Source organism: Oncorhynchus mykiss, chromosome 32 (assembly GCF_013265735.2).
Source record: "Oncorhynchus mykiss isolate Arlee chromosome 32, USDA_OmykA_1.1, whole genome shotgun sequence".
Classification (NCBI taxonomy): domain Eukaryota; kingdom Metazoa; phylum Chordata; class Actinopteri; order Salmoniformes; family Salmonidae; genus Oncorhynchus; species Oncorhynchus mykiss.
The window spans coordinates 32,796,473-32,823,998 of NC_050572.1; the positions used below are offsets into that span (position 1 = coordinate 32,796,473).

Consider the following 27,526-nt stretch of genomic DNA (forward strand, 5'->3'; position numbering starts at 1 on the left):
ATTGAAGGGTGTTGTTCACCTAATACCTTTTATGCACTGTTGGTTAGAGCCTGTATGTAAGCATTTCACTGTAAGGTCTACTACACCTGTTGTATTTGGCGCACGTGACAAATAAACGTTGATTTGAAAACTTTGATTTGATTTGTGTTGCACTAGTCTGTTGCGGTAAAACCACGTGTGGTTATTAGGAGCAAGACAACATTGAATGTTGGCATCAACTTGATTTCCATACAAAGGGAACCTGGTTTTTGTTCGCTTTCTCATTTTTAAACATGATCCAATTACTTTTCAACATCTGAAATGGGGAGACTATCTACCACATGGACACTTCATTAGTGTGTTTGTCGGGAGCATGCTGTCTATTTAGGCAGGCAACGGGCATCATTATTCTGACATTTTAGAATGTAAAAATAAGGTGAATGCCATTGGGTAGGGCTATACATTTTTTTTGTTAAATCCACTTATTGGATGTGTCTCTAATACTGCCCAATGGTGTGTGTGTGTATATATGTATGTTTCTGCCGAGATGCTCTTTTGAATTGAGCATCTTGGCAGAAACACCCCCTCCACTACCTTTGCTGCCACTGCTGAAGAAAATCCTAGGGGAAACAGGAACATCCACTGGTCTTGATGTGCCTTTTGGTCATGACGTTAGTTAGTGATGTCAGATAAATCTAAAAGACCATCCCTGCTAAGAGTACATAGGCTAGTCAGAGGGGAGCTGACATGTATCATACTGCCTTTTTCAGAATGACAATCCTCCTTTGACACAAGCACATCACAGAAGCGGATGTCACTCTGTGGAGTTCAATGACCACAGCTCATTCTATTTTACTGATAAGGCTTACTGTATGGGAAGGTTTAGCTGGAAATGGTCAGACATGGTTTCTCGTTTGCGAGTAAACAAAGCACTAGAGTTGTCGGGCTCAGGCTACTTTTATGCTGTATCTCTAAGGCCTGCTTTGAATTACCGGTATTACTGTCTCTTCACTCAAGTAGGCTCAACTCTTTTATAGCCATGGCCAGATATGGTGACATGGGTAAGAGGCTAGTAGTAAGTCTACGTTTTTGTAGTTTGGTGTCATGTTTTGTAGCCTAAATTATGTAGGCCCAATAATAGAAATGTAAGGGTTCTTGACAGGACCCCATTTCCTTAAGCCATTGCAACATACCGTAGGTATACACTGTTCTGTCACTCACTCCCCTTATTTCAATACAGGGTATTAAACAAATCCATTCTGCTGAAAGATATTTATAAAATGGCAACAATGTGGAGACATTACAATTGGAGCTAGGCTGATTGCCGACTAGTTTTTAAAGCCTCGGAGTCTCTGTGCCCAAACAAAAAAGTAATGCCTGTCATTTCCAAGTATTGTGTTCCATGCGAGAGATTCTCGGTTCATGGATAAATTATGCAAAATGGTGTTAATCATTTTAAAATGTGATATTATGGTGATCAGTTACTTGTTAGTTTTGAGTGATATAAGTATTGTACTATTCTTATCAGTGGTGCTCAGCAATAATCAGGAAAAACACAGATGTTTCCATTTTGTCTTCAGACTAGCCCTTACTGAACATTTTGCTGCAAAATCTGGTGCTACTCGATTTTTGGTTCCAGCTCAAGGAATTAATTCATCTGCATCTTATTTGAATTTCCTGCTTGCATAATTCTTGGTTAATGTGAGCTCCAGAGGGCTGCTTGGCAAGCATGCACTTGTGCCAAAAATGTGAAAGTCATGTGGTGCAAATACAAACAATGTGCTCTGACGCCCCCCCCCCCCCCCCCCCCAAATTCGGCAGCTTGGTTCTTGCCCTCTTTCCTCCACTGTGCCAGGCTTGCCTCATTTGGATTTTAACATGCATAGGCTACTCCATTTTGTAACATGCAGACCAAGCAAGGTGTAGTATACCTAGCCTGTAAATACACTACATGACCAAAAGTATTTGGACACCTGCTCATTAAACATCTCATTCCAAAATCATGGACATTAATATAGTTGCCCCCCCCCCCCCTTGCTGTAACAGCTTTAACTCTTCTGGGAAGGCTTTCCACTGAACATTGCTGCGGGGACTTACTTCCATTCAGCCACAAGCTTTAGTGAGGTCGGCACTGATGATGGCCCTTTAGGCCTGGCTCACAGTCGGCGTTCCAATTCATCCCAAAGGTGTTCGATGGGGTTGAAGTCAGGGCTCTGAAGGCCAGTCAAGTTCTTCAACACCGATCTCGACAAACCATTTCTGTATGGATCTCACTTTGTGCACGGGGGCATTGTCATGCTGAAACAGGAAAGGGCCTTCCCCAAACTCTTGCCACAAAGGTGGAAGCACAGAATCGTCTAAATGTCATTGTATGCTGTAGCGTTAACTTCTTAAGTAAAAAAAGGAAAATAAAAGTAACTAATTTAACAGCAGCAGTAATATAACAATAGCGAGGCTTTATACAGGGGGTACCGGTACAGAGTCAATATGCGGGGGCACCGGTTAGTCGAAGTAATATGTACAAAAGTGACAATGCAACTCAGTAGTGATTGTTGCAAACGAGGACCGACGGTTTTTATGCGCTACACACTTGGCGGCCCCATTCTGTGAACTTGTGTGGCCTACCACTTCGACTGAGCCGTTGTTGCTCCTAGACGTTTCCACATCACAATAACAGCACTCACAGTTGACCGAGGCAGCTCTAGCAGGGCAGACATTTGAACCGACTTTTTGGAAAGGAGGCATCCTATGACTGTGCCATGTTGAAAGTCACTGAGCTCTTCAGTAAGGTCATTCTACTGCCAGTGTTTGTCTATGGAGATTGCATGGCGGTGTGCTTGATTTTTATAGACCTGGGTGTGACTGAAATACTTTTGTACATATAATGTACTTCATAAGAGTACGGCTCCCTTCATAAGAGTACGGCTCCCGAGTGGCGCAGCGGTCTAAGGCACTGCCTCTCAGTGCTCGAAGCGTCACTACAGACACCCTGGTTCGAATCCAGGCTGTATCACAACCGGCCGTGATTGGGAGTCCCATAAAGCGGCGCACAATTGGCCCAGCGTCGTCGGGGTTTGGCCGGTGTAGGCCGTCATTTTAAATAAGAATTTGTTCTTATTAAATTGTAGAATATAGATTAGACAAATTCTGCATGCTGCATTAGATTCATATTTAATGTTTCAGGTAATGCATTTGAATTCAGTTCTCACTGAATCAAGTGTCTGTTTCTTTCCAGAGAGCTGCATGTGGGAGCTACTGTAGCCATGGAGTCTGTAGTGTAGAGCCATCTACCGCAGGTTCACAAACATCATTCATGGCATAGTTAGCCCGGTTTACAGAAAAATAATAAGCTAGTCTGCTCACCCCCTGCATATTGCACAATGTGCTGATTTTAAGATATGCAAAACATATGAAAATGTATTTCAGTGCATCTACATGACCATCTACATGACCTACTTGTTTATCAATACATTGAATGGGAGTAGTTGGTAGTTCTATGTGGCAACCACTTGCTATGGTTCTCATGTGGATGCTATGTTTTTGGTGACTAAGCAGCATTTTCAGGTGGACGGATGATGTTACTCCTGTGGGTTTAAGCTCCCTTGAAAGCCACGTTGTTGTACTCTGTCGTCTGTAGCGATGATCTCATCCTGAGGGGGAGCTTCTCAGTGGCTGTCTGGTTGTACTGTACAGTCTGCAACCCCTTTCGTCATTAGTGCTGTATGTGGGGTGGATCATAGGCCGGGACAAAACCAGTATCGCGATATCGTTAGTATTGTGGCAAGGCAACAAAACACGAAGCAGATTGAACTTTTAGGAGAAGTAATGTTGGAAACAAATCATTATGTTGTCGTCCAGAGTCAGTTGTTTATTTCCCAAGCTATAGCACACAAAGTATTTAACATTCAGCAGGTATTTAAAGGACCAAATATTGGTCTATTTCGTGTTTTAATTTTTGCTGTCGAAAAAACATTGAGATACTGGTATCATCCTGTCCCTAGGTGGATTGACTCCATTTTGTTAAGATGTTATGTTTTTGTTTGTCATAGATATCCTGTAACATACATACAGTATGTTTGGCATATTTTCCAGAACATAGGCCTACATGTATTGTGTATTGTAATCGCTATCTTCGAACAAGCAGCAAAAACAAGATGGTTCCCTCCTAGTAGGATAATGTGGCTTGCTGCCTAGCCCCATTTTACACACATTCCTTTATCATCCCTTTAGGCTGATTGTTTGTTATAAAATGGAACTTTCTGCTCCTGGTTTTATCCCACTCTTGCACACTCTTTAAAGTAGCCTAACTGTATCGACGATGAGTTTAACTCGTAACAGCGTTCATTGACAAGTCGTAATGTGATTAATTCTAATAAGTGAAGCACAATGAAACGATACATCCCACCCAGGTGGTGTTGTCATTCAAATAACCTTCTGAAGCTGTCTGTCTCTTTTGGAACATGTTTCCAAGGTAACAACCTTCTATTTTTCGGCAAACACAAAGCAGTGCAGTTTTCCGGGCCTTTGTGGGGCTCTGCCTCCGAGCTGCCCCCCCCCCCCCCGACCATTCTCCGCTGCTGACATTCTTTTCTCGTCTCAGATTCCAGAAGAGGCTACCCAGAGTGCCGCTGGACCGGAGACCAAAGGAGAGCTGGAGAGGGAAGAGAGTGGAGGCGGAACTGGAGCCAGATAGGACACCTCCACCCAGGGAAGCCCCACCCTACTGCGGAAGTGCAGTGAGTACCTTTTCACCACGGGGCAACACTCCGGTGGGGGTGGGATGCACAGCGGGGAAACCGGTACCAGTCTAGTACAATTGTATTGGCTATGCTTGCTCAAATAGGCCCTCTTTAGACTTAGCAATTACAATCGGCTCTGCCTTTCATTGACATAATAATGTGCACTTTTTCAATTTTATTTTATGTGACTCGTTTCAGCAAACTAGGTGTATGTCACCTGTCACTACTTTCTAGGAGAGGCATTTAAATGTACTTTTTTTAATCAAAATGAGTTTTTTGGCAGAAATGCCTTCTGGAACATGTGAACTTTCATGTGCCTTATTAACAATTTGTATGCCATCTGTAAATATTAATACAATTGTTAAATTATGAGCCTAGTTGGTTTAGCCACGGATTGGTCTGCCATGTAGCAAGCTTCTGTCTATAACATGAGCTGGTCAGTATGTGTAGGTGGTCCTTTTCTAGCACAGCTTTTTTGAAAAGTATCACGTAGGGGAACTGCAAAGGTGTTGCGCTCCACTTTCTGGAGGAGCGAGTTTTGAAATCAGTGGAATTAGAGTATGATAGCGAAGGAGATGGAGAAAATTCTGGCGTTTTGATTGCAAATTTTCAGAGGGAGTCGAAAAGAAACACACCGACGGCTGTTGTATAAAACACCTGTCTCCAGATTACATCTTCAAACTCAGGGCAATCATGACAGAGGGAGAAGCGTCCATCCATGTACAGTACCAGTCAAAAGTTTGGATACCTACTAATTTTTCTTTATTATTTTTACTATTTTCTACATTGTAGTATAATGGTGAAGACAAACTATAAAATGACACATGGAATGATGTAGTAACCAAAAAAGTGTTAAACAAATCAACATATATATTTTTTGAATTTCTTAAAGTAGCCACCCTTTGCCTTTGACAGCTATGCACACTTTTGGCATTCTCTCAACCAGCTGCATGATGTAGTCACCTGTAGAGGTCGACCGATTAATCGGAGTGGCCGATTTAATTGGGGCCGATTTTCATAACAATCGTTTTCATAACAATCGGAAATCGTTATCTTTGGACACTGATTTGGACAATTTTTATTTTATATTATTTATTTTATTTAATCTTTATTTAACAAGTCAGTTAAGAACACATTCTTATTTTCAATGACGACCTAGGAACGGTGGGTTAACTGCCTCGTTCAGGGGCAGAACGACAGATTTTTACCTCGTCAGCTCGGGGGATTCAATCTTGCAACCTTACAGTTAACTAGTCCAACGCTCTAACCACCTGATTACATTGCACTCCACGAGGAGACTGCCTGTTACGCGAATGCAGTAAGCCTAGGTAAGTTTCTAGCTAGCATTAAACTTATCTTATAAAAATCAATCATAATCACTAGTTAACTACACATGGATGATGATATTACTAGTTTATCTAGTGTGTCCTGCGTTGCATATAATCGATGCGGTGCGTATCGTTGCTCCAATGTGTCCCTAACCATAAACATCAATGCTTTTCTTAAAATCAATACACAGAAGTATATATTTTTAAACCTGCATATTTAACTAAAAGAAATCCAGGTTAGCAGGCAATATTAACCAGGTGAAATTGTGTCACTTCTCTTGCGTTCATTGTACGCAGAGTCAGTGTATATGCAACAGTTTGGGCCGCCTAATTTGACAGAATGTTACGTAATTATGACATAACATTGAAGGTTGTGCAATGTAATAGGAATATTTAGACTTATGGATGCCACCCGTTAGATAAAATACTGAACGGTTCTGTATTTCACTGAAAGAATAAACATCTTGTTTTCAAGATGATAGTTTCCGGATTCGGCCATATTAATGACCTAAGGCTCGTATTTCTGTGTGTTATTACGTTATAACTAAGTCTATGATTTCATAAAGCAGTTTGACTGAGCGATGGTAGGCAGCAGCAGGCACTTTTGTGTGTTTGCCAGGATCTGTTTATGACTTCAAGCTTAGATTGAGATTAGGCTGGTGTGACCGATGTGAAATGGCTAGCTAGTTAGCGGGGTGCGTGCTAATAGCGTTTCAAACGTCACTCGCCCTGAGACTTGGAGTGGTTGTTCCCCTTGCTCTGCATGGGTAACGCTGCTTCAAGGGTGGCTGTTGTCGTTGTGTTCCTGGTTTGAGCCTGAGGAGAGGGACGGAAGTTATACTGTTACACTGGCAATATTAAAGTGCCTATAAGAACATCCAATAGTCAAAGGTTAATGAAATACAAATGGTATAGAGAGAGAGAGTCCTATAATTCCTATAATAACTACAATCTAAAACTTCTTACCTGGGAATATTTATGACTCATGTTAAAAGGAACCACCAGCTTTCATCTGTTCTGAGCAAGGAACTTAAACGTTAGCTCTCTTACATGGCGCATATTGCACTTTTACTTTCTTCAACACTTTGTTTTTGCATTATTTAAACCAAATTGAAGATGTTTCATTATTTATTTGAGGCTAAATTGATTTTATTGATGTATTATATTCAGTTAAAATAAGTGTTCATTCAGTATTGTTGTAATTGTCATTATTACAAATACATTTTTAAAAATCAGCTGATTAATTGGTATCGGCTTTTTTTGGTCCTCCAATAATCTGTATCGGCATTGAAAAATCATAATTGGTTGACCTCTAGTCACCTGGAATGCGTTTCAATTAACATGTGTGCCAATCAGTTGTATTGTGACAAGGTATGGGTGGTATACAGAAGATGGCCCTATTTGGTGAAGACCATGTCCATATTATGGCAAGAACAGCTCAAATAAGCAAAGAGAAACGACAGTCCATTACTTTAAGACATGAAGGTCAGTCAATGTGGAAACTTTCAAGAACTTTGAAAGTTTCTTCAAGTGCAGTTGCAAAAACCAAGCGCTATTATGAAACTGGCTATCATGAGGACCACCACAGGAAAGGAAGACCCAGAGTTACAGTGAGGGAAGGAAGTATTTGATCCCCTGCTGATTTTGTACGTTTGCCTACTGACAAAGAAATGATCAGTATTATTTTAATGGTAGGTTTATTTGAACAGTGAGAGACAGAATAACAACAAAATCCAGAAAAACGCATGTCAAAACTGTTATAAATTGATTTGCATTTTAATGAGGAAAATAAGTATTTGACCCCCTCTCAATCAGAAAGATTTCTGGCTCCCAGGTGTCTTTTATACAGGTAACGAGCAGAGATTAGGAGCACACTCTTAAAGGGAGTGCTCCTAATCTCAGTTTGTTACCTGTATTAATGACACCTGTCCACAGAAGCAATCAATCAATCAGATTCCAAACTCTCCACCATGGCCAAGACCAAAGAACTCTCCTAGGATGTCAGGGACAAGATTGTAGACCTACACAAGGCTGGAATGGGCTACAAGACCATCGCAAAGCAGCTTGGTGAGAAAGGTGACAACAGTTGGTGTGATTATTCGCAAATGGAAGAAACACAAAATAACTGTCAATCTCCCTCGGCCTGGGGCTCTATGCAAGATCTCACCTCGTGGAGTTGCAATGATCATGAGAACGGTGAGGAATCAGCCCAGAACTACACGGGAGGATATTGTCAATGATCTCAAGGCAGCTGGGACCATAATCACCAAGAAAACAATTGGTAACACACTACGCCGTGAAGGACTGAAATCCTGCGGTGCCCGCAAGGTCCCCCTGCTCAAGAAAGCACATATACATGCCCGTCTGAAGTTTGCCAATAAACATCTGAATGATTCAGAGGACAACTGGGTGAAAGTGTTGTGGTCAGATGAGACCAAAACGGAGGTCTTTGGCATCAACTCAACTCGCTGTGTTTGTAGGAGGAGGGATGCTGCCTATGACCCCAAGAACACCATCCCCACCATCAAACATGGAGGTGGAAACATTATGCTTTGGGGGTGTTTTTCTGCTAAGGGGACAGGACAACTTCACCGCATCAAAGGGACGATGGACAGGGCCATGTACCGTCAAATCTTGGGTGAGAACCTCCTTCCCTCAGCCAGGTCATTGAAAATGGGTCGTGGATGGGTATTCCAGCATGACAATGACCCAAAACACACGGCCAAGGCAACAAAGGAGTGGCTCAAGAAGAAGCACATTAAGGTCCTGGAGTGTCCTAGCCAGTCTCCAGACCTTAATCTCATATGAAATCTGTGGAGGGAGCTGAAGGTTTTGAGTTGCCAAACGTCAGCCTCGAAACCTTAATGATTTGGAGAAGATCTACAAAGAGGAGTGGGACAAAATCCCTCCTGAGATGTGTGCAAACCTGGTCGCCAACTACAAGAAACATCTGACCTCGGTGGCAAAACCCTTGTTGGTAATCACAAAGTAAGTAATGTTTTGCAGAGGGGTCAAATACATATTTCCCTCATTAAAATGCATATCAATTTATAAAATTTTTGACGTGTTTTTCTGGATTTTTGTTGTTGTTATTCTGTCTCTCACGGTTCAAATAAACCTACCATTAAAATAATAGACTGATCATTTCTTTGTCAGTGGGCAAACGTACAAAATCAGCAGGGGATCAAATACTTTCTTCCCTCACTTTACCTCTGCTACAGAGGATAAGTTCATTAGAGTTTACTGCACCTCAAATTGCAGCCTAAATAAATGCTTCAGAGTTCAAGTAAAACACATCTCAACATCAACTGTTCAGAGGAGACTGCATGAATCAGGATTGCAAGGTCGAATTGCTGCAAAAAACACAACTAAAGGACACCAATAAGAAGAGACTTGCTTGGGCCAAGAAACAGGAGCAATGAACATTATACCAGTGGAAAACTATCCTTTGATAGAATGAGTCCAAATTTGAGATTTTTGGTTCCAACCTCCGTGTCTTTGTGAGACGCAGGTGAACGGATGATCTCTGCATGTGTGGTTCCCACTGTGAAGCATGGAAGAGGAGGTGTGATGGTGGGGGTGCTTTGCTGTTGACACTGTCAGTGATTTATTCAGATTTCAAGGCACACTTGACAAGCATGGCTACAACAGCATTCTACAGCGATAGCCCAAACCAGGTGAGATGGTGTAAATGGGATAATCATTTTGTTTTTCAACAGGACAATGGCTCAACACACCTCCAGGCTCTGTAAGGGCCATTTGACCAAGAAGGAGAGTGATGGAGTGCTGCATCAGATGACCTGGCCTCCACTGTCACCCGGCCTCAATCCAATTGTGATGGTTTGGGATGAGTCAGACCGCAGAGGGAAGGAAAAGCAGCCAAGAAGTGCTCACCATATGTGGGAACTCCTTCAAGATGGTTGGAAAAGAAATCCAGGTGACGCTGGTTGAGAGAATGCCAAGAGTGTGCAAAGCTGTTATCAAGGCAAAGGGTGGCTACTTTGAAGAATCTAAAATATATTTTTGATTTAACACTTTTTTTGGGGGGGTTACTACATGATTCCATATGTGTTTTTTTTATAGTTTTGATGTCTTCACTGTTATTCTACAATGTAGAAAATAGTAAAAAATAAACACTTGAATGAGTAGGTGTCCAAACTATTTTGACTGGTATAAGGGTAAAATAACTAAAGCATGACGTTAGTTAGGTAGCTGACGTTAGCTGGCTGGCTCGCTAGCTAACCTTACAAATAATATTGCTACACAGATTATACACGCATCTCAGAGCCATTTGCATTACTAGTTGTAGCGTAATGTTAGCTACCTAGCAAACATTGAACCTGGTTGGTTAGCTACCTGCAGATTCATGCAGGGTAGTAACGTTAGGCGTTGGGATTTTGGTTAATTGTGTAGCTAGCTAGGGGGCCTCCCGGCCAATTAGTCCAGCGTCGTCCGGGTTAGGGAGGGTTTGGCCGGCAGGGATATCCTTGTCTCATCGCGCACTAGCGACTCCTGTGGCAGACCTGGTGCAGTGCACGCTGACCAGGTCGCCAGGTGTACGGCGTTTCCGCCGACACATTGGTGCGGCTGGCTTCCTGGTTGAATGTGCGTTGTGTCAAGAAGCAGTGCGGCTTGGTTGGGTTGTGTTTCGGAGGATGCATGGCTCTCGACCTTCGCCTCTCCGGAGTCCGTACAGGAGTTGCAGCGATGAGACAAGACTGTAACTACTACCAATTGGATACCATGAAATTGGGGAGGGAAAAAAATGGTAAATATAAAAATAACTGTTTAGCTAGCTAGCTAGCTAGCTACATGTCTAAACAAAAGACTACTATGCAAGTAACCATTTCACTACACCTGTATCCTTTGCATGTGACAAATCAACTTTGATTTTATGTAGTATGGGTTTATCAGAGACGGTAATGTGAAGAACATAACTATCAAACTACATTCTAACAGTGGGGTCAAAAAGAGGTTTAGGTGGTGGGTGTGACGGGAGGGGTATGGCAATGTGCGTGGTCGGTGCGGCTGAATTGATATCATTTTAGAGGCCCCCGTCTTGGCGGTGTAGACATTTTATCATTTTAAGACAATATTTATTTTTTAATTTTTTTTAATTATTATTATAATTCTTTTTTTCCCCTGCAATTCTACAAATGTATCCATTGAGCTGAGATGTTTACAGTGTTAAATCTAATTTCCTGAAATTCTACACATATTGCCATGGACCAGAGAGAAAATGTTGCCGTTTTAAAGCTAATTTACTGCAATTCTACGTATTCTGGCATGGAGCTGAGAGAATTTGGCAGTTTTTAAAGCAAATTTCCACCGATTCTATGCATTTAGCCATAGCTCAAACATGATAACAATATAAACTGCCAAATTCATTGTTTTGGGGATTTTTCAATTCTCCCTGACTGTCTAGCATTTTATTTTGTGATTGTTAGTTCTCAACGATGATAGTATTTTAAAATGTTTACAATACCGTTCAAAGGTTTGTCACTTAGAAATGTCCTTGTTTTTGAAAGAGAAGCACTTTTTGTCCATTTTTTTTTTTAAATATTTTTTTAATCAAATTGACCTGAAATACAGTGTAGACATTGTTAATTGTCTACACCGGAAATGGCTTTTTAAAAATAATTTATGGAATATCTACATAGGCGTACAGAGACCCATTATCAGCAACCATCACTCCTGTGTTCCAATGACACGTTGTGTTAGCTAATCCAAGTTTAGAATTTTAAAAGGCTAATTGATCATTAGAAAACCCTTTTGCAATTATGTTAGCACAGCTGAAAACTGTCCTGATTGTAAAGAAGCAATCAAACTGGCCTTTAGACTAGTTGAGTATCTGGAGCATCAGCATTTGTGGGTTCAATTACAGGCTCAAAATGGGCAGAAACAAATAACTTTTTTCCTAAACTCGTCAGTCTATTCTTGTTCTGCGAAATGAAGGCTATCCCATGCAATAAATTGCCAAGAAACTGAAGATCTCATACAATGCTGTGTACTACTCCCTTCACAGAACAGTGCAAACTGGTGACTCCGGGATGCTAGCCTCCTAGGCAGAGTTGCAAAGAAAAAGCCATATCTCAGACTGGCCAATAAAAAGAAAAGATTAAGATGGGCAAAAGAACAGACACTTGGGGGGGGGGGTGGTGTGTTGTTGTTATGTGGACAGACTCATCTAAGTTTGAGGTGTTCGGATCACAAAGAAGAACATTCATGAGATGCAGAAAAAATTAACGATGCTGGAGGAGTGCTTGACGCCATCTTTGGAGGCAATGTGATGGTCTGGGGGTGATTTGGTGGTGGTAAAGTGGGAGATTTGTACAAGGTTAAAGGGATCTTAAAGGAAGACTATCACCATACCCTGTGGACAGTTCTTAATTGGAGCCAATTTCCTCCTACAACAGGACAATGACCCAAAGCACAGCTCCAAACTATGCAACAACTATTTGGGGAAGAAGCAAAGCTCATATTCTGTCTTGGAGTGACCAGCACAGTCACCGGATCTCATCCCTATTGAGCTGTTGTGGGAGCAGCTTGACCGTATAGTACAGTGTACGTAAGAAGTGCCAATCCAACTTGTGGGAGGTACTTCAGGAAGCATGGGGCGAAATCTCTTCAGATTACCTCAACAAATTGACAACTAGAATGCCGAAGGTCTGCAAGACTGTAATTGCTGCAAATGGAGGATTCTTTGACGAAAGCAAAGTTTGAAGGACACAAATATTATTTGTAACCTTGTCAACGTCTTGACTATTCATTTTGCAACTAATTTCAAGTGACCAAAAATTTGTGTCCATTGTATTTTCTACATACTTTATACTTTTTTTTTTTTTTTTTTTTTTTGTCATCTAAGTTTACGCTGAAAGTGTTTCCATCCCAATTATTATTATTATTATTATTATTATTATTTTTTTTTTTACACTTTGGACTGAGGCGGCCTGTGAAGGGAAGAAAAAAACCAAAAGGCCTTGGTTTCCCACCCAAAGATTTCAATAACAGAAAAATCTCTGATGGTTAGTCAGATGGTTGAACATGCAGCAAAGGGAATTCCAGTGTTACCTCTAGAATACTGTACACAGTAATCACTACACACATGGATGACATTTTTTACTAATTTCTTGCAAGATGAATGTGTCTCAAAGTTATCTTAAAGGGTTCATTCAGGGTTTATTAAAGTGTAGTAGATGCTTCATTAACCTAAAATTTGACACCTCTTTGCTTCTCCCATCTGGTTCAAGTTCATTGTAGGTTCCTCAGACTTTTTCAGGGAAACAACCATACAATATACAGCATCTAGCCTATGTTTTTCCATCTAGTATAAATAATGAGTTTTGGTACAGCTAAGTGAATATTGTGTCTGGAATTAATGGGCCGCATAACAAATTGCACTTTTCAGTATTTATTTGAATGTTGGAGCGAGACCCATCTGGGGTTTGTTTATTTGTGCAATGGCGTGTCACCAAGGGTCATGACAGTCTTTGATCCATCTCACACGTCACTACATTAGTTCTCCTCGACCTCCACCATTTTAAAGCAGTTCACCCAAGTGATGTCTCCTACCCTGCCAGTGGTAATAGAATAATTAATATCTGTCAGGAAAACAGTGATTCATTCTGGTGCAGATTTAGATTTATTTAGGACAGTGTTAGAAACTTCATCTCGCATGTATCCTACCTACATGCATACATTGTTGGATGAACATTATATTTTAGACAGTCTCCTTCATTAGTCTATAAAGACAAAAAGACCTGCCAGGAGAATCTTGTCTTATCGCTGCAACTCCTGTACGGACTTGGGAGAGGCGAAGGTCGAGAGCCTTGCGTCCTCCGAAACACAACCAAGCCACACTGCTTCTTGACACAGTGCCCACTTAACCCGTAAGCCAGCCACACCAATGTGTCGGAGGAAACCCCATACACCTGGCGACCGTGTCAGCATGCTCTGCACCCGGCCCGCCACAGGAGTCGCTGCGCGATGGGACAAGGTAATCCCTGCCAGCCAAACCCTCCCCTAACCTGGATGCTGGGCCAATTGTGCGCCGCCCCATGGGTCTCCCGGTCGCGGCCAGCTGCGACAGAGCCTGAACTCAAACCCAGAATCTCTAGTTGCACTGCGATGTAGTGCTTTAGACCACTGCGCCACTCGGGAGGCCCCTTGCTACAAGTTCTGAAACCGTTTTATTCCCTAGACCATGTGTCTGGCAAAATATATGTATTTACTGTCGAACAACAGCCGAAAACTCTGCCCACTCCTTCCGCCTTGTCTCCATCAGACCCCCTTGTCCCCCTCTCTCTCTCCCCCCAGACATCCCCTCTAAACTCTCTGGGAAAGAAGCCATGGAGTCTGCCGCTCCACTGGCTCCAGTTCCTGCTGGACATCCCCACATGTAGAGAAGCAGCTGGCTACCACACAGTGATTCAGCACACACCCCTTCCAGCGCGTGCTCTCGCTCTCTCTCTCACTCACACACACACACACACACGAGTGCCTCTCCTCTACGTAGCCCTTTTCCCAGTCTGTTTGCACTTACAAATGAATGGTTTCTCCCCCACAGATTACAGCATCACACTGTAATGGGCTAATGTATTGTTTCATAACTTTTCATAAGCAAGCTCCAAATTTGAGTGGGTTGACGTTTTAGCCTTTCATCCGCAGGTCAGTGGTCAACAGAAAATCGTTTACTGCGTTTTTGCCATTGTTTAGTGACCACAAACCCTGCTTTACCACAATGTAAGGATCAATTGTTTATTTGTCTGTCGGGGTGTAAGCAGGAAAGCATGAACAAAACACACAAATGTTGCAGTTTTCCATATCGGAGCTTAAACAAGCAGCACAGGATGTGCAGCCAAACTATTTCCCTGCTTGGCTGGTGTTTTTGAAATAAACGTCTTTTAATGTGTGGAGTTTGCGGACAAGATGGAGTCCTCAGTTCTCTGAGAACAGCAGTCCCTGTGGATTTCGTGTGGTCTCGTCCCTTTTATTCACAGGTGGGCGGGACGGGATTCTGCCTAAACAGTTCTAATCCTTTGTCTGTGTGTTTGTTAGTTTTTGAAATGAAAAGTACAAAGTTTAGAGATTGTCTCTTACATCATAAAAACGTCAAACATCAGTTTGATATATTCGCAGGAGAATAAACGTGAAGAAACACAAAGGACAAGAAGCAATAGGAATATTTATCACAATTGTTGGCCCATAATTGACAATTACACTCCAAACCAAAATATAAATGAATGTCCTTCAACAGTATAAAAAAGAAGCCCCTCGCGTCGCTGAATTTAATCGGAACGAAACAATTTCCATCAAAAGGTCTTGGAGTAGATTGAATCACTCTTATCTCCGGTTTGGTGGTTTCCATAGCAACATGCCAGTCCCATGGCCGTCTGAGGAAAATTCACTCCTGTAGCCTGGACCCAAATCTGCCATCAAAGTTTCAGGGGCATCAATTTGAGCATAACGATTGAACATGGTAAGAGTTGTTTGGAATGAACCCTTGCACAATGATGCTACTACCATCTTTCCCCTACCTTTTATATAGATATGTAACCCCCGCCTATTACATCCCAATATTTGTGTGTGTTTAGTTGTATTTATTGACTTGTAGCACATTGGTTTTGTAAGAACTTGTACACACTATACATACAAAAGTATGTGGACATCCCTTCAAATTAGTGGATTCAGCTATTTCAGCCACACCCGTTGCTGATAGGTGTGTAAAATTGAGCACACAGCCATGCAATCTCCGTAGACAAACATTGGCAGTAGAATGGTCTTACTGAAGAGGATGCCACCTTTTCAGCAAGTCAGTTCGTCAAATTTCTGCCCTGCTAGATCTGCTGTTTTTGTGAAGTAGAAACGTCTAGGAGCAACAACAGCTCAGCTGCGAAGTGGTAAGCCACACAAGTTCAAAGAATGGGGCCGATGAAGTGCACAGCGCTTAAAACAATTATTGATTGCAACACTCACTACTGAGTTCTAAACTGCCTCTGGAAGCAATGTCAGCACGAGCTGTTCGTCGGGAGATTCATGAAATGGGTTTCCATAGTCGAGCACCCATGGACAAAGCGAGGTCCATACAGAAATGGTTTGTCGATTGGTGTGTAAGAACTTGACTGGCCTGCACAGAGCCCTGACCACAACCCCATCGAACACCTTTGGGAAGAATTGGAATGCCGACTGCGAGCCAGGCCTAATCGCAGTGCCCGATCTTACTAATGGCTGAATGGAAGCAAGTTTCCACAGCAATGTTCCAACATCTTTTGGAAAGTCTTCCCAGAAGTGGAGGCTGTTTTTATAGCAGCAAGGGGGGACCAACTCCATATTAATGCCCATGATTTTGGAATGAGATGTTCGGCAAGCTGGTGTCCACACACTTTTGGTCATGTAGTGTATGTTGTACAGTTCTACACTGAAGATATTAAACTGACCTATGTTGCCAAAGACAACAGCACAGTGCATAACTTCCCATGAGCTATTCCCCTAAAAGGTAACGGCCTAACCACTTCAATTAGGCTACACTGACTTACGAAACACCAAAGGGGGACTAATGCGATAACGTCCGTTGTCTCCATGCAGAACTGATAAGGTATTAAAGGGCGGCCTGATGAGATTTAAATTAATTCTGTGCTCATTCAAATGTGCCTGTCTCATTGAGATGAGCTGCTGTATTATTTGGGTTTAGTCTCCTCTCACTGGCAAAGCACTTCTTAACAAAACGTTTAACCAAATGGAGCAAGATTTAGCCGATGAGCTTAGATTTAACATGCTTTTGAAATCAGACCCATGCAAAGTTTCCTCAGTGCAGTGCACTATTTGAGGACTTTGATATTGAATGTCAGTCAGTCACCACCTTTTGATCTGGAAATGACTACAGGGGTAAAAGAGAACATGATCCTTTCTAGAACTGCTTGTTTGGATTGCATGATGCTGAATGAACTCGGCTGTCGGTGTTTTCGAGGACAACAAATGAAAACCTGTCTTCATTTGAGAGAAAAAATGATGCCTCGTCTTTAGGGGGTGTAGTCTAAAATCCTACAGGAATCCTTATCCTTACTGGTGTTAATATTCAGAGGATATAATCATAGTTTTATAGTAAATAGGAAGTTCCTTTTTGTGTTAGTAATTAGCCTACAGTCTGATCACAAATGTCGTTATCCACTTGTAGAGTTGTTTTGGACCCAACATGCTCAGTCTCTTGTTTTTCTCTGTCCCCTCTTCTCCCCTCTTACTTTCTCTCTCTCTGTTGTGATGGAGAGCTGACTGCGGGGCAGGGCTGTGTGTATGTGACTCAGTAGAGGCTGCCTCAGGGGTTTTACCCAGTCGGCTCTGGCTGCACAGGACATTGATCATCCACGATGATTCATTGCATTTGTTCTCTCAACTGGCACCGGAGGAGTTCCCTGCACCACTTAGAAATCTTCAGCACTTTTTTGCACTGTATATATCCCTGAACATCCCTGGCATATGTCACTGTCAGTCTTCTTTAGAGGGAATTGCCTTGATTTTAGGCAGTCGGTGTTGCCACCATTTATGAAGTGAGTTAATCTGCCAGTATGAGGTTTAAGTCATATCCCAGGCAGTCTGGAGGCCGGCTTATGTCCCCCCTTGGCTGACTGGCGCTTTGAGAGTTACCCGAGGACACGAGACAGACAGGCTCATGCATGTTTGATCAGCCCAGTCCTGCTGCCTCCGTGGCGGGGTGAAGGCCTGCCCAGGCGAGCGTCACTGATCAGACGGAACGGATCGTCCCGACGGGGTTTGCAGAGGACCCTTCGCCACACGCTGTTCACTGTGGCTGGCCCGAGCTCTGCTCGACAGCAAGCCCTCCTCGCCTAATTAGCACCTGTGAGAAGAAATCGTTAATATGCAGCGGTGAGGTAGCAGAAGGGCACCTCGCTGTCTCTGCTGTTGCCATAGTGACACCATGGAAATTAAGGCAGTCTTAATTTTGTACGTTTTATAAGGAGCCACTGAATCTATTTCATTTGGGAAGGAGGACGTGCCCATAAAATACTTATATAAGAATTATTTATTAATCTTTGAGTTTATTATTCAGTTCTGGGCAATGTGGGCATGAAAAATAAAGTTTGAGTAGAATTCGGCCTGCCTTGATGAGGCTGAATAATGTTTGAGGCAAGTGTGTTTGAATAATCTTCCATATTTTAAGGATAATTTTTTGTGGTCATGCCATAGACTGTTGTTCAGGTAGAAGTGACGAGATACATGGCATGTTGCATTCTTAAACTGCAAGTAAACATGATCCCTTTCAGCCCAGCATGTTGACAGACAGAGTGGAGGACACTGTTGCCAAACTTTTTATACAATATTACTTTGATTACAGAATATTGGCCTAGAGCTGTCAGTTTTTGTTTTAAAAACATGCCCTGTTTTTCTGCGTCACATGAATAGTCAATACTGTATGCAAACTTCAGGAAGGAAGTCATATGGTCAATTTCTTGGTGTGTCATGTGCCTTTAGGCACATTGACACTATGTATCCTATTTACTGTTTCAGGCCCTGTGTGGATAATGAATGATTGATTTAATGAATGCTTTTTAGACACGCGTCTCATGGTGCTAATGAATATTTAACATGGTTGTTTTCCTACAGAGCATAGTCATGCTATTTTCAGACTGGTGTTGAAAGTTCTAGGCGTCATTTAAGTTCAGACTATTTTAAACTAGATGTAAAGTTTGTCAAGACAGACTTAGGTATGCAATTGATAAAACCACGCTGACATGGCATACTGATACTTCTGTCTATTAACCTGAACAAAAAACGTTCATGGTTTTGCTAGGGGCAATTAAGTTTGTTGGTAATACAATATACTATAGGCCTAAATGAATGTTATTTAGTTATTGTAGGCTAGCTTGGGTAGAACCATTGCATGTAGCCTACAAATTGAATTAAAATGATAAAGCTACAAGTTCAATGACTTAAAATGGCTAATACATTAAGGTTTCGGATACTGTCATTATTAGATAAGTAAGTTGTCTTAGATTTTTACTTCTCTCCCAAGCCCCCCCCCCCCCCCCCCCATCACAAGTCTCACTCAGGCCCTGGCCTAGTTTTTCTGCTTTGTGCTAACATCGGCGCACATGTTACGCTTCAGAATGCCTGAATATGACTCTTTCGGCACTCAAAAACGTTTGATTTTGTGTGAATGTCAGAAGAGTCTACCATAAAATGACACAAGGATATTCTTTGAAGTTACACTTTGTATTGAAAGTCACACCTCAGCTCTGCAGTTTAGGCCCACTCTCTGTAGATATTTAATATGTAGAATTTATAGAGCTACTGTATAGCTGTAGTTTTGAACTAGTTTTACAAGAGGGAGATTAGAAGGTGATGTCTACATTGCTACATACATTTTTGGACTATCAATGAATGATATATACCCATTTGATTCATGAAGAATATAACTTGTAAATACTTCATGAACTTAGTTTAACAAACTTTAACTGTCATACCCCAACAGAACCCAAAATATAAGCTTGTTAACTCCAATGTTTGTATACAAAGTACATTTAAACAAACACTGTATAGCCTCAAAACATGTCTAAAACTATCATTTTGATGTCAGCTTTTTTGAACTGCGGATTGCCCCTTTTAACATTTCATTTTTTCCAATTTGATTCCAGGTGAATGACATCTGTGATGAACTCTAATGAAGCCGCACACGGGAGCTGACGTCCACAGTCAGCAGGAGACACCACTGCAAACCCAGGACAGAAGTGGAGCAGGGTCTTCCTCAAACACTGGAGACTTACCCTCCCTTTGACCCAAATAACATCCCACAGCAGTCACCAGCAATGTCCAGACGCAGGAAATCCTCCACCCCCTGCATGATCCGGGTAAGTGACATGATGGAGCAGGATGACTCGGAAGAAATGGAAGTGTCTACTGACATTGTGACCAAAAATGGGTCTTCAGAATCTATAGAAGCAAAAGTTGTGGCAGAAGCTGATCCTATGCCCCGGCAGAGGCAGCATGGAGGTTATGAGTGCAAATACTGTACCTTCTCCACCCAGAACCTGAATGACTTTAAAGAGCACGTAGACTCCAGTCACCCTAATGTTATACTCAACCCCCTCTACCTGTGTGCCGTGTGCAACTTCAGCACCAAAAAGTTTGACTCTTTAACAGACCACAATGAGACCCAACACCCTGGAGAGACCAACTTCAAGTTCAAGAGGATAAAAGTGAATAACCAGACCCTCTTGGAGCAGACAATCGAAGGCAAGACCAATTCAGTTGTCTGCGATACTGCAGACGGACAAGGTGGTAACGGCTTTGTCACTTTTCCACCGAGAAAACCAACTACGGTGAAGAACGGCAAGCCAAAAATGAACATACATTCCCTCTACCAAGGGAATGACTTGGAGAACCCGTTGGAAAACCTTATCCCAAAAGATCAAATCACAGCTGTGAACATAAACGGCACAATGATCATTCCTGACCCAACGATCATTCAAGGGCTCTCATATGTAATGCCATTGCTCCAACGACCACCCAACTTCAGTTCTGTACCAACAATTGCTGTTCCTCTGAACTCCACCCAATATAATACTTCATTGGACAATAATACAACCCTAATGACATCGTTTAACAAATTCCCTTACCCAACGCATGCTGAGCTGTCCTGGCTCACTGCTGCGTCCAAGCACCCAGAAGAGCAAATAAAGGTGTGGTTCACTACCCAACGGCTAAAGCAAGGCATCACCTGGTCACCAGAGGAAGTTGAGGAAGCCAGGAAGAAAATGTTCAATGGCTCCATCCCACCCATGCATCAGACCTTCACCGTTCTGCCTTCCCCAATCTCTCAGCCTGCCAAAGCCACCCAGCCCCTTATTCAGACTAGCTTTGGGCAGTCTAGTCTAGTACTGACAAGTATTGCTAATGGATCAACCATGACCTGTGCTCCTGTTGCAGTGACTGTAGCCAGTTATGTGCAACCTCTCAAGCGACCCCTGACAACTCCTTCATTCGCCCCAGATTTAAAGCGTCTTATGGCGGCCCCTGCAGACGACCCAAAAGAGAAGATACTAATGGCCCCTCCTCCAGTTCCACGAAAAGAGAAACTTCACATGGCCCCACCCCCAGTCCCACCTGAACTGAAGAGATCTGTAATACTTCCTATTATTGCCTCTGAGATGAAGAGGTCCTCGGCAGCACCTCTCATGGCATCTAAAGGAAAACTGTCCATGGCACCTCCACATGTGAACCCCAAAAACAAGCTGCCAATGGCACCTTCTCCAATCTTCCCAGAGATCAAGAGACCTATTGTGTCCCCTATTGTCGCCCCTCAATTCAAGAGTTGCATGCTGCCTCCTCCTTCATTAGTCCCTAAATACAAGCTTCCAATCACCCACTCTCTATTGGCTTTAGACTTAAAGTTACCAATCTCACCCCCTCTCATTGCCCCTCAAATGAGGAGGCCAACCATAATCAAGTCAGCACGGACTTCCCTCAAGGGCCCGTTCCAGCTCCCTAGCTTTTCCCCAGACAGCAAGAAAACAAAAGTGCAAATAACAGAGCTGAAAGCTGGATATATCAGAGGACGTCTCTCAGAAGACAAAGTGCTCACCCCTCTTGGGGAAGCCAATGGTGTCTCTCGAGGGGATGCAAAGTGGGTTCATGACCAAGGTCTTCATGCAGACAATGGCATTCTACAGTTGGACAATGAGCTAGCATCGAAGCCAGAGCAACAAAAATCAGTCCCCACTCAATTTCCACTCTTGGAGAGAATGAAAGGAAAGACCTCTGAGCAGCTGAAGATTCTAGAAGAGAACTTCCAGAGAAACAGCTCTCCAACATACAATGACGTTGACAATCTGGTAAATGCATCCCGACTGTCACGGGAGGAAATTGACAGCTGGTTTTTAGAGCGCCGGGCGCTGCGTGACAACCTTGAACAAGCCCTTCTAAACTCCATGGGCTCAAAGAGACTGTACATTGATAAGCGGCAGCAACAACATGGACCGCTGAATGGTGTGTGTAAACAAGATGGCCATCCAAGAAGCTCTCCCCTTGCCATCATTGCCCCAACCACCACTTGTTCAGTGCCTCTAGACAGCAAATCCTTGGGGCTTCTCAAGGATGTTTTTGCACAAACTCAGTGGCCTTCCCCTGAACAATACAATCAGCTTGAGGACCAGACAGGCCTGGCTCGCACAGAAATCGTCCGCTGGTTCAAGGACAGCAGGTCAGCCCTGAAGAGTGGGACCTTGGAGTGGATGGAGCTTTTCCATAAACTGAACAGCAGTGGGAAAAATGGCGAGGGGGCGCTACTGAGCACAGAGAATGCTTTCAGCATAATCAAACGCTACCAGGAAGTAAAAGCACCCAAGGTGGAGGATATTGGGAGGCTAGCAGAGCATGCCAGTCTTGGCAGCCAAGAGATCAAAGAATGGTTTGCTGGAAAATTTAAACAAAACACATCTGATGACAGCCAGAATGGTGGCCAAAATGGAGGCTTTCGAGAGGAGTTCGGGAGCTGGATGGATGAAACCAAGGGGATGGATGCACTCATGAGTGCTAAGGAACTGGTCTCGGACAAAGACAGGGTGATGGAGGATGCTTCTGGAAGGGTGACTGGATAAAGGGTAAGAAAGTTTATCAAACTTGATTAAATAACATTCCCAAAACAACATAGAAATCAGTCTCTTACTAATAGATGTCTGGGAGTAGTCACAGGTTTTATAGAATAGCGCATGTTTTTTACCATAGTAGCTGCATTTCACAACATGTCCTAGTTACCAATGGGACCAAGGCATTGAAAGCCCTGACTGCTGGCAGTAGAATAGCTTTTTAATCCCTTTGGGGAATTATCAGGGCTCTTGTGAAAGTGTTATTCCAACTGTGTAAAATTTAATGACTGGACAATTTTTCTTCCTTGCAGGTGAGAAAAGTTGCCACTGTCAGTTGCACTCAGGAGCTGAGAAGAAAAGGAAAGAGTTTAATTATTGAATATTGTATTTTCTGAACAAATTATTTCTTGCTTGTTCCATCCCAGTTTGTGCCCAACATTTCCTCAAGGTTGAGCTAACTTCGTAGAACGTTTTTAAAGAAACATGGTGGTAATGTTGTGTGTGATTTAGGATGTAGAAGACACAGAGCACTGAATGTGTGCCTGAAGCACTGACCAGGTGGTGATCGTAGAGTGCCAAAGCTGGATTTGCTGCATTATTACACTTTTAAAAAAAGGTTATTGTAAATATATTTTTTTCTGTATTGCTACAGATTTGTAAAATTTTGGGGGAATTTTGTTACATTTTATAATGGGAGCAACTCGCCCCTTTTTTTCGCTCCAGTTGGTCTTAGTGGTCTGTCTTACAGTGGTCTGTCCTACATTTTGTAATGAAACACAATGAACCACTACAACTGTTGGCAATACTTCAGTCAGTTTTCTAATGCTGAACTTCCGTTGCAGTTCCCTCTTGTCATGTGGACTTACTTCACATCAAATCAAACTATTTACTGTTCTGGAGTGCTATTTTTGGCCTCAAAGCCAACCTGCACTCTTGTAAGGAACATGCTTGTTTGACCATGTGATGTTGTGGACCTACGTTAGAGAAAAAGAATGGTCAGTGGCAAAACCAGAAAGAAATAATCACATTGAAACAAGTCCAGAATCATGCTGCCTGCATCATATGCTAATATCTTTCTTTATTTGATTTATTTGTTGTTTCTGCAGATGAACATACACATGTGTAATAGCCTTTATACATACATGTTGGCTTAATAGAATTAGTGCTAGTTCCATTCAGACAGTAGAAACAAACCAATACAAGCTCTTTATGTACTGCTTCCGCCGTAGTGTCATGGTCAAGACATACTGTATCAATAAATACTGTATTTATGCCAAGGTCCTGCTTACTCTTTTCAAAAACCAGTTGATGTCTGCTGTAATCTAATAATAACAGAAGCCTTTTTTTTTAAATGTAGCAGACGGTGTTTACTCTTTGTCATATGTATGCAGCATGTCATGAGGTTTCTTGGATGCAGTGTATAGTAAAGAAACCTTTCTGAGATCAGCTACATTTGGATCTTGTGTTAAACCCTGTGAGTGCTTTCGGCTGGACTACCAATCAAATTACCCTTGGCTCACTAACCTTTCACTATTAGTCCTGTGTGAAAACCATTATGTAACCATCTTATTTGTGTGGTTATAATTGAGAGGGCTGTTAATAGTGGCCATCTTTCCATGTAGCCCACAACAAAGCTTGTGAGAGCCAGTCTAGTTCGTATGCAATTATCATTACATAATGTATCTATTGCTTTTGTTTTGGATGTTTTCATTATGAATTTTGTGGGGTGGGGTGGGGGGGATTTAATGTGGGCATTTCCAAACAAAATAATTTAAACTTGAACAAGCTCCACCTTGTAATGTTACCTAAAACATACTGTATGAATGAAGTAATTCATACATATTGGAAGTGTGCTCTCTCCTTTTGGATCGAACAAGCTTGTATGGGGTGTATCAATGAGGATTTGTTTTTAAGCCTTTACCTATAACACATTTTACCACTTCAGACCATATGGGACTTTACTGTTATTGCAGGAAACTTGTACTGTTTCAGTGCTAATGCCCTAATCTGCAGACTGTTTATTTGATTTCCAAAACACAGCTTCCTGCTCTAAATGAACTACTTCGCCAATCTCATGACACGAGAGGGGACTTTTTAGCCTGTACTCCACAATGATGATACATATAACTCCGCTCAGCTTTCAATCTCGTGCCACTATTGGACGGGAATATGATTTCTGGCCTTTACCATCTACTTCTGGGGCGATTTTTTTTTTTTTTTTTTTTTTTTTTTTTTTTTTTTTTTTTTTTTTTTACATCCAATATATTAGTGGTTCACTTCCTGGAAATCTTCCACTTCCTGATGGCCAGGGCCATTTTTTAACAAAAATCATTTTGGGATGTCGGTATACCATCTACCAACCTAATTTTAAAGTATGTTAGAGGCTTAGAGAGGAGAGTAACAGCTGTAATGGGGCACAGAGTGCACTGGCCTGGCATTCTCTCCTCTACTCTTGGCAGATTTAATGTGTCTCGGGAGGTTTAGCTGGAGATGTGAATGGTACAGTACAGGGATAATCCCTCTCGGCTGACTGGCCATGGGCCCACCAACAGAACCCAATACTCCAGTGTGATTCGTTTAGACAAACAGCAAGCCTTCTGTTTATAGTATTCTCATACGTGACAGCACAAGTTGTCCCAGTGAGTACACAAAGTTAGCAAAACCTTAGTTTTGAAGTGTGCTTTACTTGTTATTTTGCCACGATATCAAGAAGAAGAAAAGGGAGCCTGCAAAACCATCTGCAATACCTACAGGCCTATATTTTGGCTGGTCAAACACAGGAATAATGGGCCAGGTGGAACAGAAATCAGATACCCCTCCAGGCTGCTCACTGTTGGGCCTCCGAGCCAAGGTCGGCCAACACTGCGAAGTGCTTAACAGGAGGAAGTGATAATGAGCTCACAGGAACTTCGGTGTCAACAAAAAGGTGCTGCCGCCCATGTCTACTCAAACATTAGGAAGGTGAGCAGGTGGTCCCTCATCGGCTCCCAAAACAAAACTGGAAGTATTGATACTTAAACCCCTATCGTAATGTTTTGGTCCAACGTCTGAGAGTGAAAGATAAGAGTATGAATTTGTTGAGGATTAGAGTTAATAGACTAATAACCAAGTACATCTGTCATCAACACAGCTGAAGAATCCTACGAGTGACACATAATCATTGATCTGGCTATGGAACAGATCTCTTGGTCCATTTTTCAGATGTCACAGACTAATTCGTGTGACTTGCTGAAAATATGAATCTAAATATTTGTATTGACCTGAGACACGAGGGACAAAGTATGCATGAATTTGTCGGGTCTCTATCCACGTTTATACCTGCTTCTAACATGCACCCTTTGTCATGATCTTGTCCTCGTGTTGATTGTGCCTACATTTTTAGACCAGTGTAGACAGACGCATTGTGAACTGATTTTGGTCAGATCTTACAAGTGTAAACTGGCAAGATGAGGACACATGTATGCTGCAGGTATAAACGGGGGCTTCTGAAGTCAGGAAACAATGTCAAAGAAAACCTCAGGGACTAGTGACTTTGATCAAAATGAGAGAAAAATATATATAGTTGACCATAAATAGATGCACCACAGGAGGAAACTGCACCAGAGAATGTCAATGGCGCTTTGAGGACACTGCATTCTCTTTGAGGACCAAATGGCTGACTTTACTATCGGTGGCCGTGCAGGAGATGCATCGACATCGAAACTAAGAGGGGGGTGCAACATTGTTCAAACGTCTGGGAACAGTTTATTAAAACTGCCATTGAAGGATTGGTTAGAGCGAGCGTGATTAAAATGTCTGTACATAAACCTGCACACTGTGTGGTGTGACTTGGTGCGATTGGCAAGGTACCTCGCTGACACAACTCAAACGTCAGGCAGACTAACGTGAACTGGTAACAATGCAGGGTGGACTACCGGAACCAGGAGGGTTAGGGTATGGCACTTCTCTAACCCCAAGAGGAACTTTGCTGTCATTGCATTGAAAGAACACGTCAGACGCAACACAAACTATTCAGAACATACACTGCATGACCAAAAATATGTGGACACCTGCTCGTCAAACATCTCATTCCAAAATCATTGGCATTAATATGGAGTTGGTCCTCCCTTTGCTGCTATAACAGCCTCCGCTCTTCTGGGAAGGCTTTCCACTAGATGTTGGGACACTGCTACAGGGACTTGCTTTCATTCAGCCACAAGAGCATTAGTGAGGTCAGGCACTGATGTTGGCCAGGTGTTCCAATTCATCCTAAAGGTGTTTGATGTGGTTGAGGTCAGGACTCTGTGCAGGCCAATCAAGTTCCTCCACACCAATCTGAACAAACCATTTATGTATGACCTCACTTTGTGCATGGGGGCATTGTCATACTGAAACAGGAAAGGGCTTTCCCCAAGCTCTTATCACAAAGTTGGAAATACAGAATGTCATTGTATGCTGTGGCATTAAGATTTCCCTTCACTGGAACTAAGGAGTCTAGCCCGATCCATGAAAAACAGCCCCAGACCATTATTCCTCCTCCACCAAACTTTACAGTTGGCACTATGCATTGGGGTGGGTAGCGTTCTCCTGGCCTCTGCCAAAGCCAGATTTGTCTGTCGGACTACCAGAAAGTGAAGCGCTATTCATCACTCCAGAGAACGTGTTTCCACTGCTCCAGAGTCCAATGGTGGCAGACTTTACACCACACCAGCCAACGCTTGGCATTGCGCATAGTGAATTTAGGCTTAACAGCACTTACAGTTGACAGAGGCAGCTCTAGCAGGGCAGAAATTTGACGAACTGACTTGGAGTCCTATGGCGGTGCCACGTTGAAAGTCACTGAGCTCTTCAGTATGGCCATTCTACTGGCAATGTTTGTCTATGGAGATTGCATGGTGTGTGT

The 27,526-nt window shown here is 42.5% G+C and overlaps 1 protein-coding gene across 1 annotated transcript in view; it reads left to right on the top strand.

Moving 5' to 3' along the window:
* Positions 1 to 23,918, top strand: part of LOC110488323 (zinc fingers and homeoboxes protein 2) — a 30,038-nt gene extending 6,120 nt beyond the window's left edge. The window contains exons 2-4 of the mRNA XM_021560526.2: positions 4,580 to 4,715; positions 19,696 to 22,659; positions 22,956 to 23,918. Coding sequence (XP_021416201.2) covers positions 19,867 to 22,656 — 2,790 coding nt within the window. The 5' untranslated portion in view covers positions 4,580 to 4,715; positions 19,696 to 19,866 and the 3' untranslated portion in view covers positions 22,657 to 22,659; positions 22,956 to 23,918. The remainder of the gene's footprint in view (positions 1 to 4,579; positions 4,716 to 19,695; positions 22,660 to 22,955) is intronic.
* Positions 23,919 to 27,526: the final 3,608 nt, after the last annotated feature.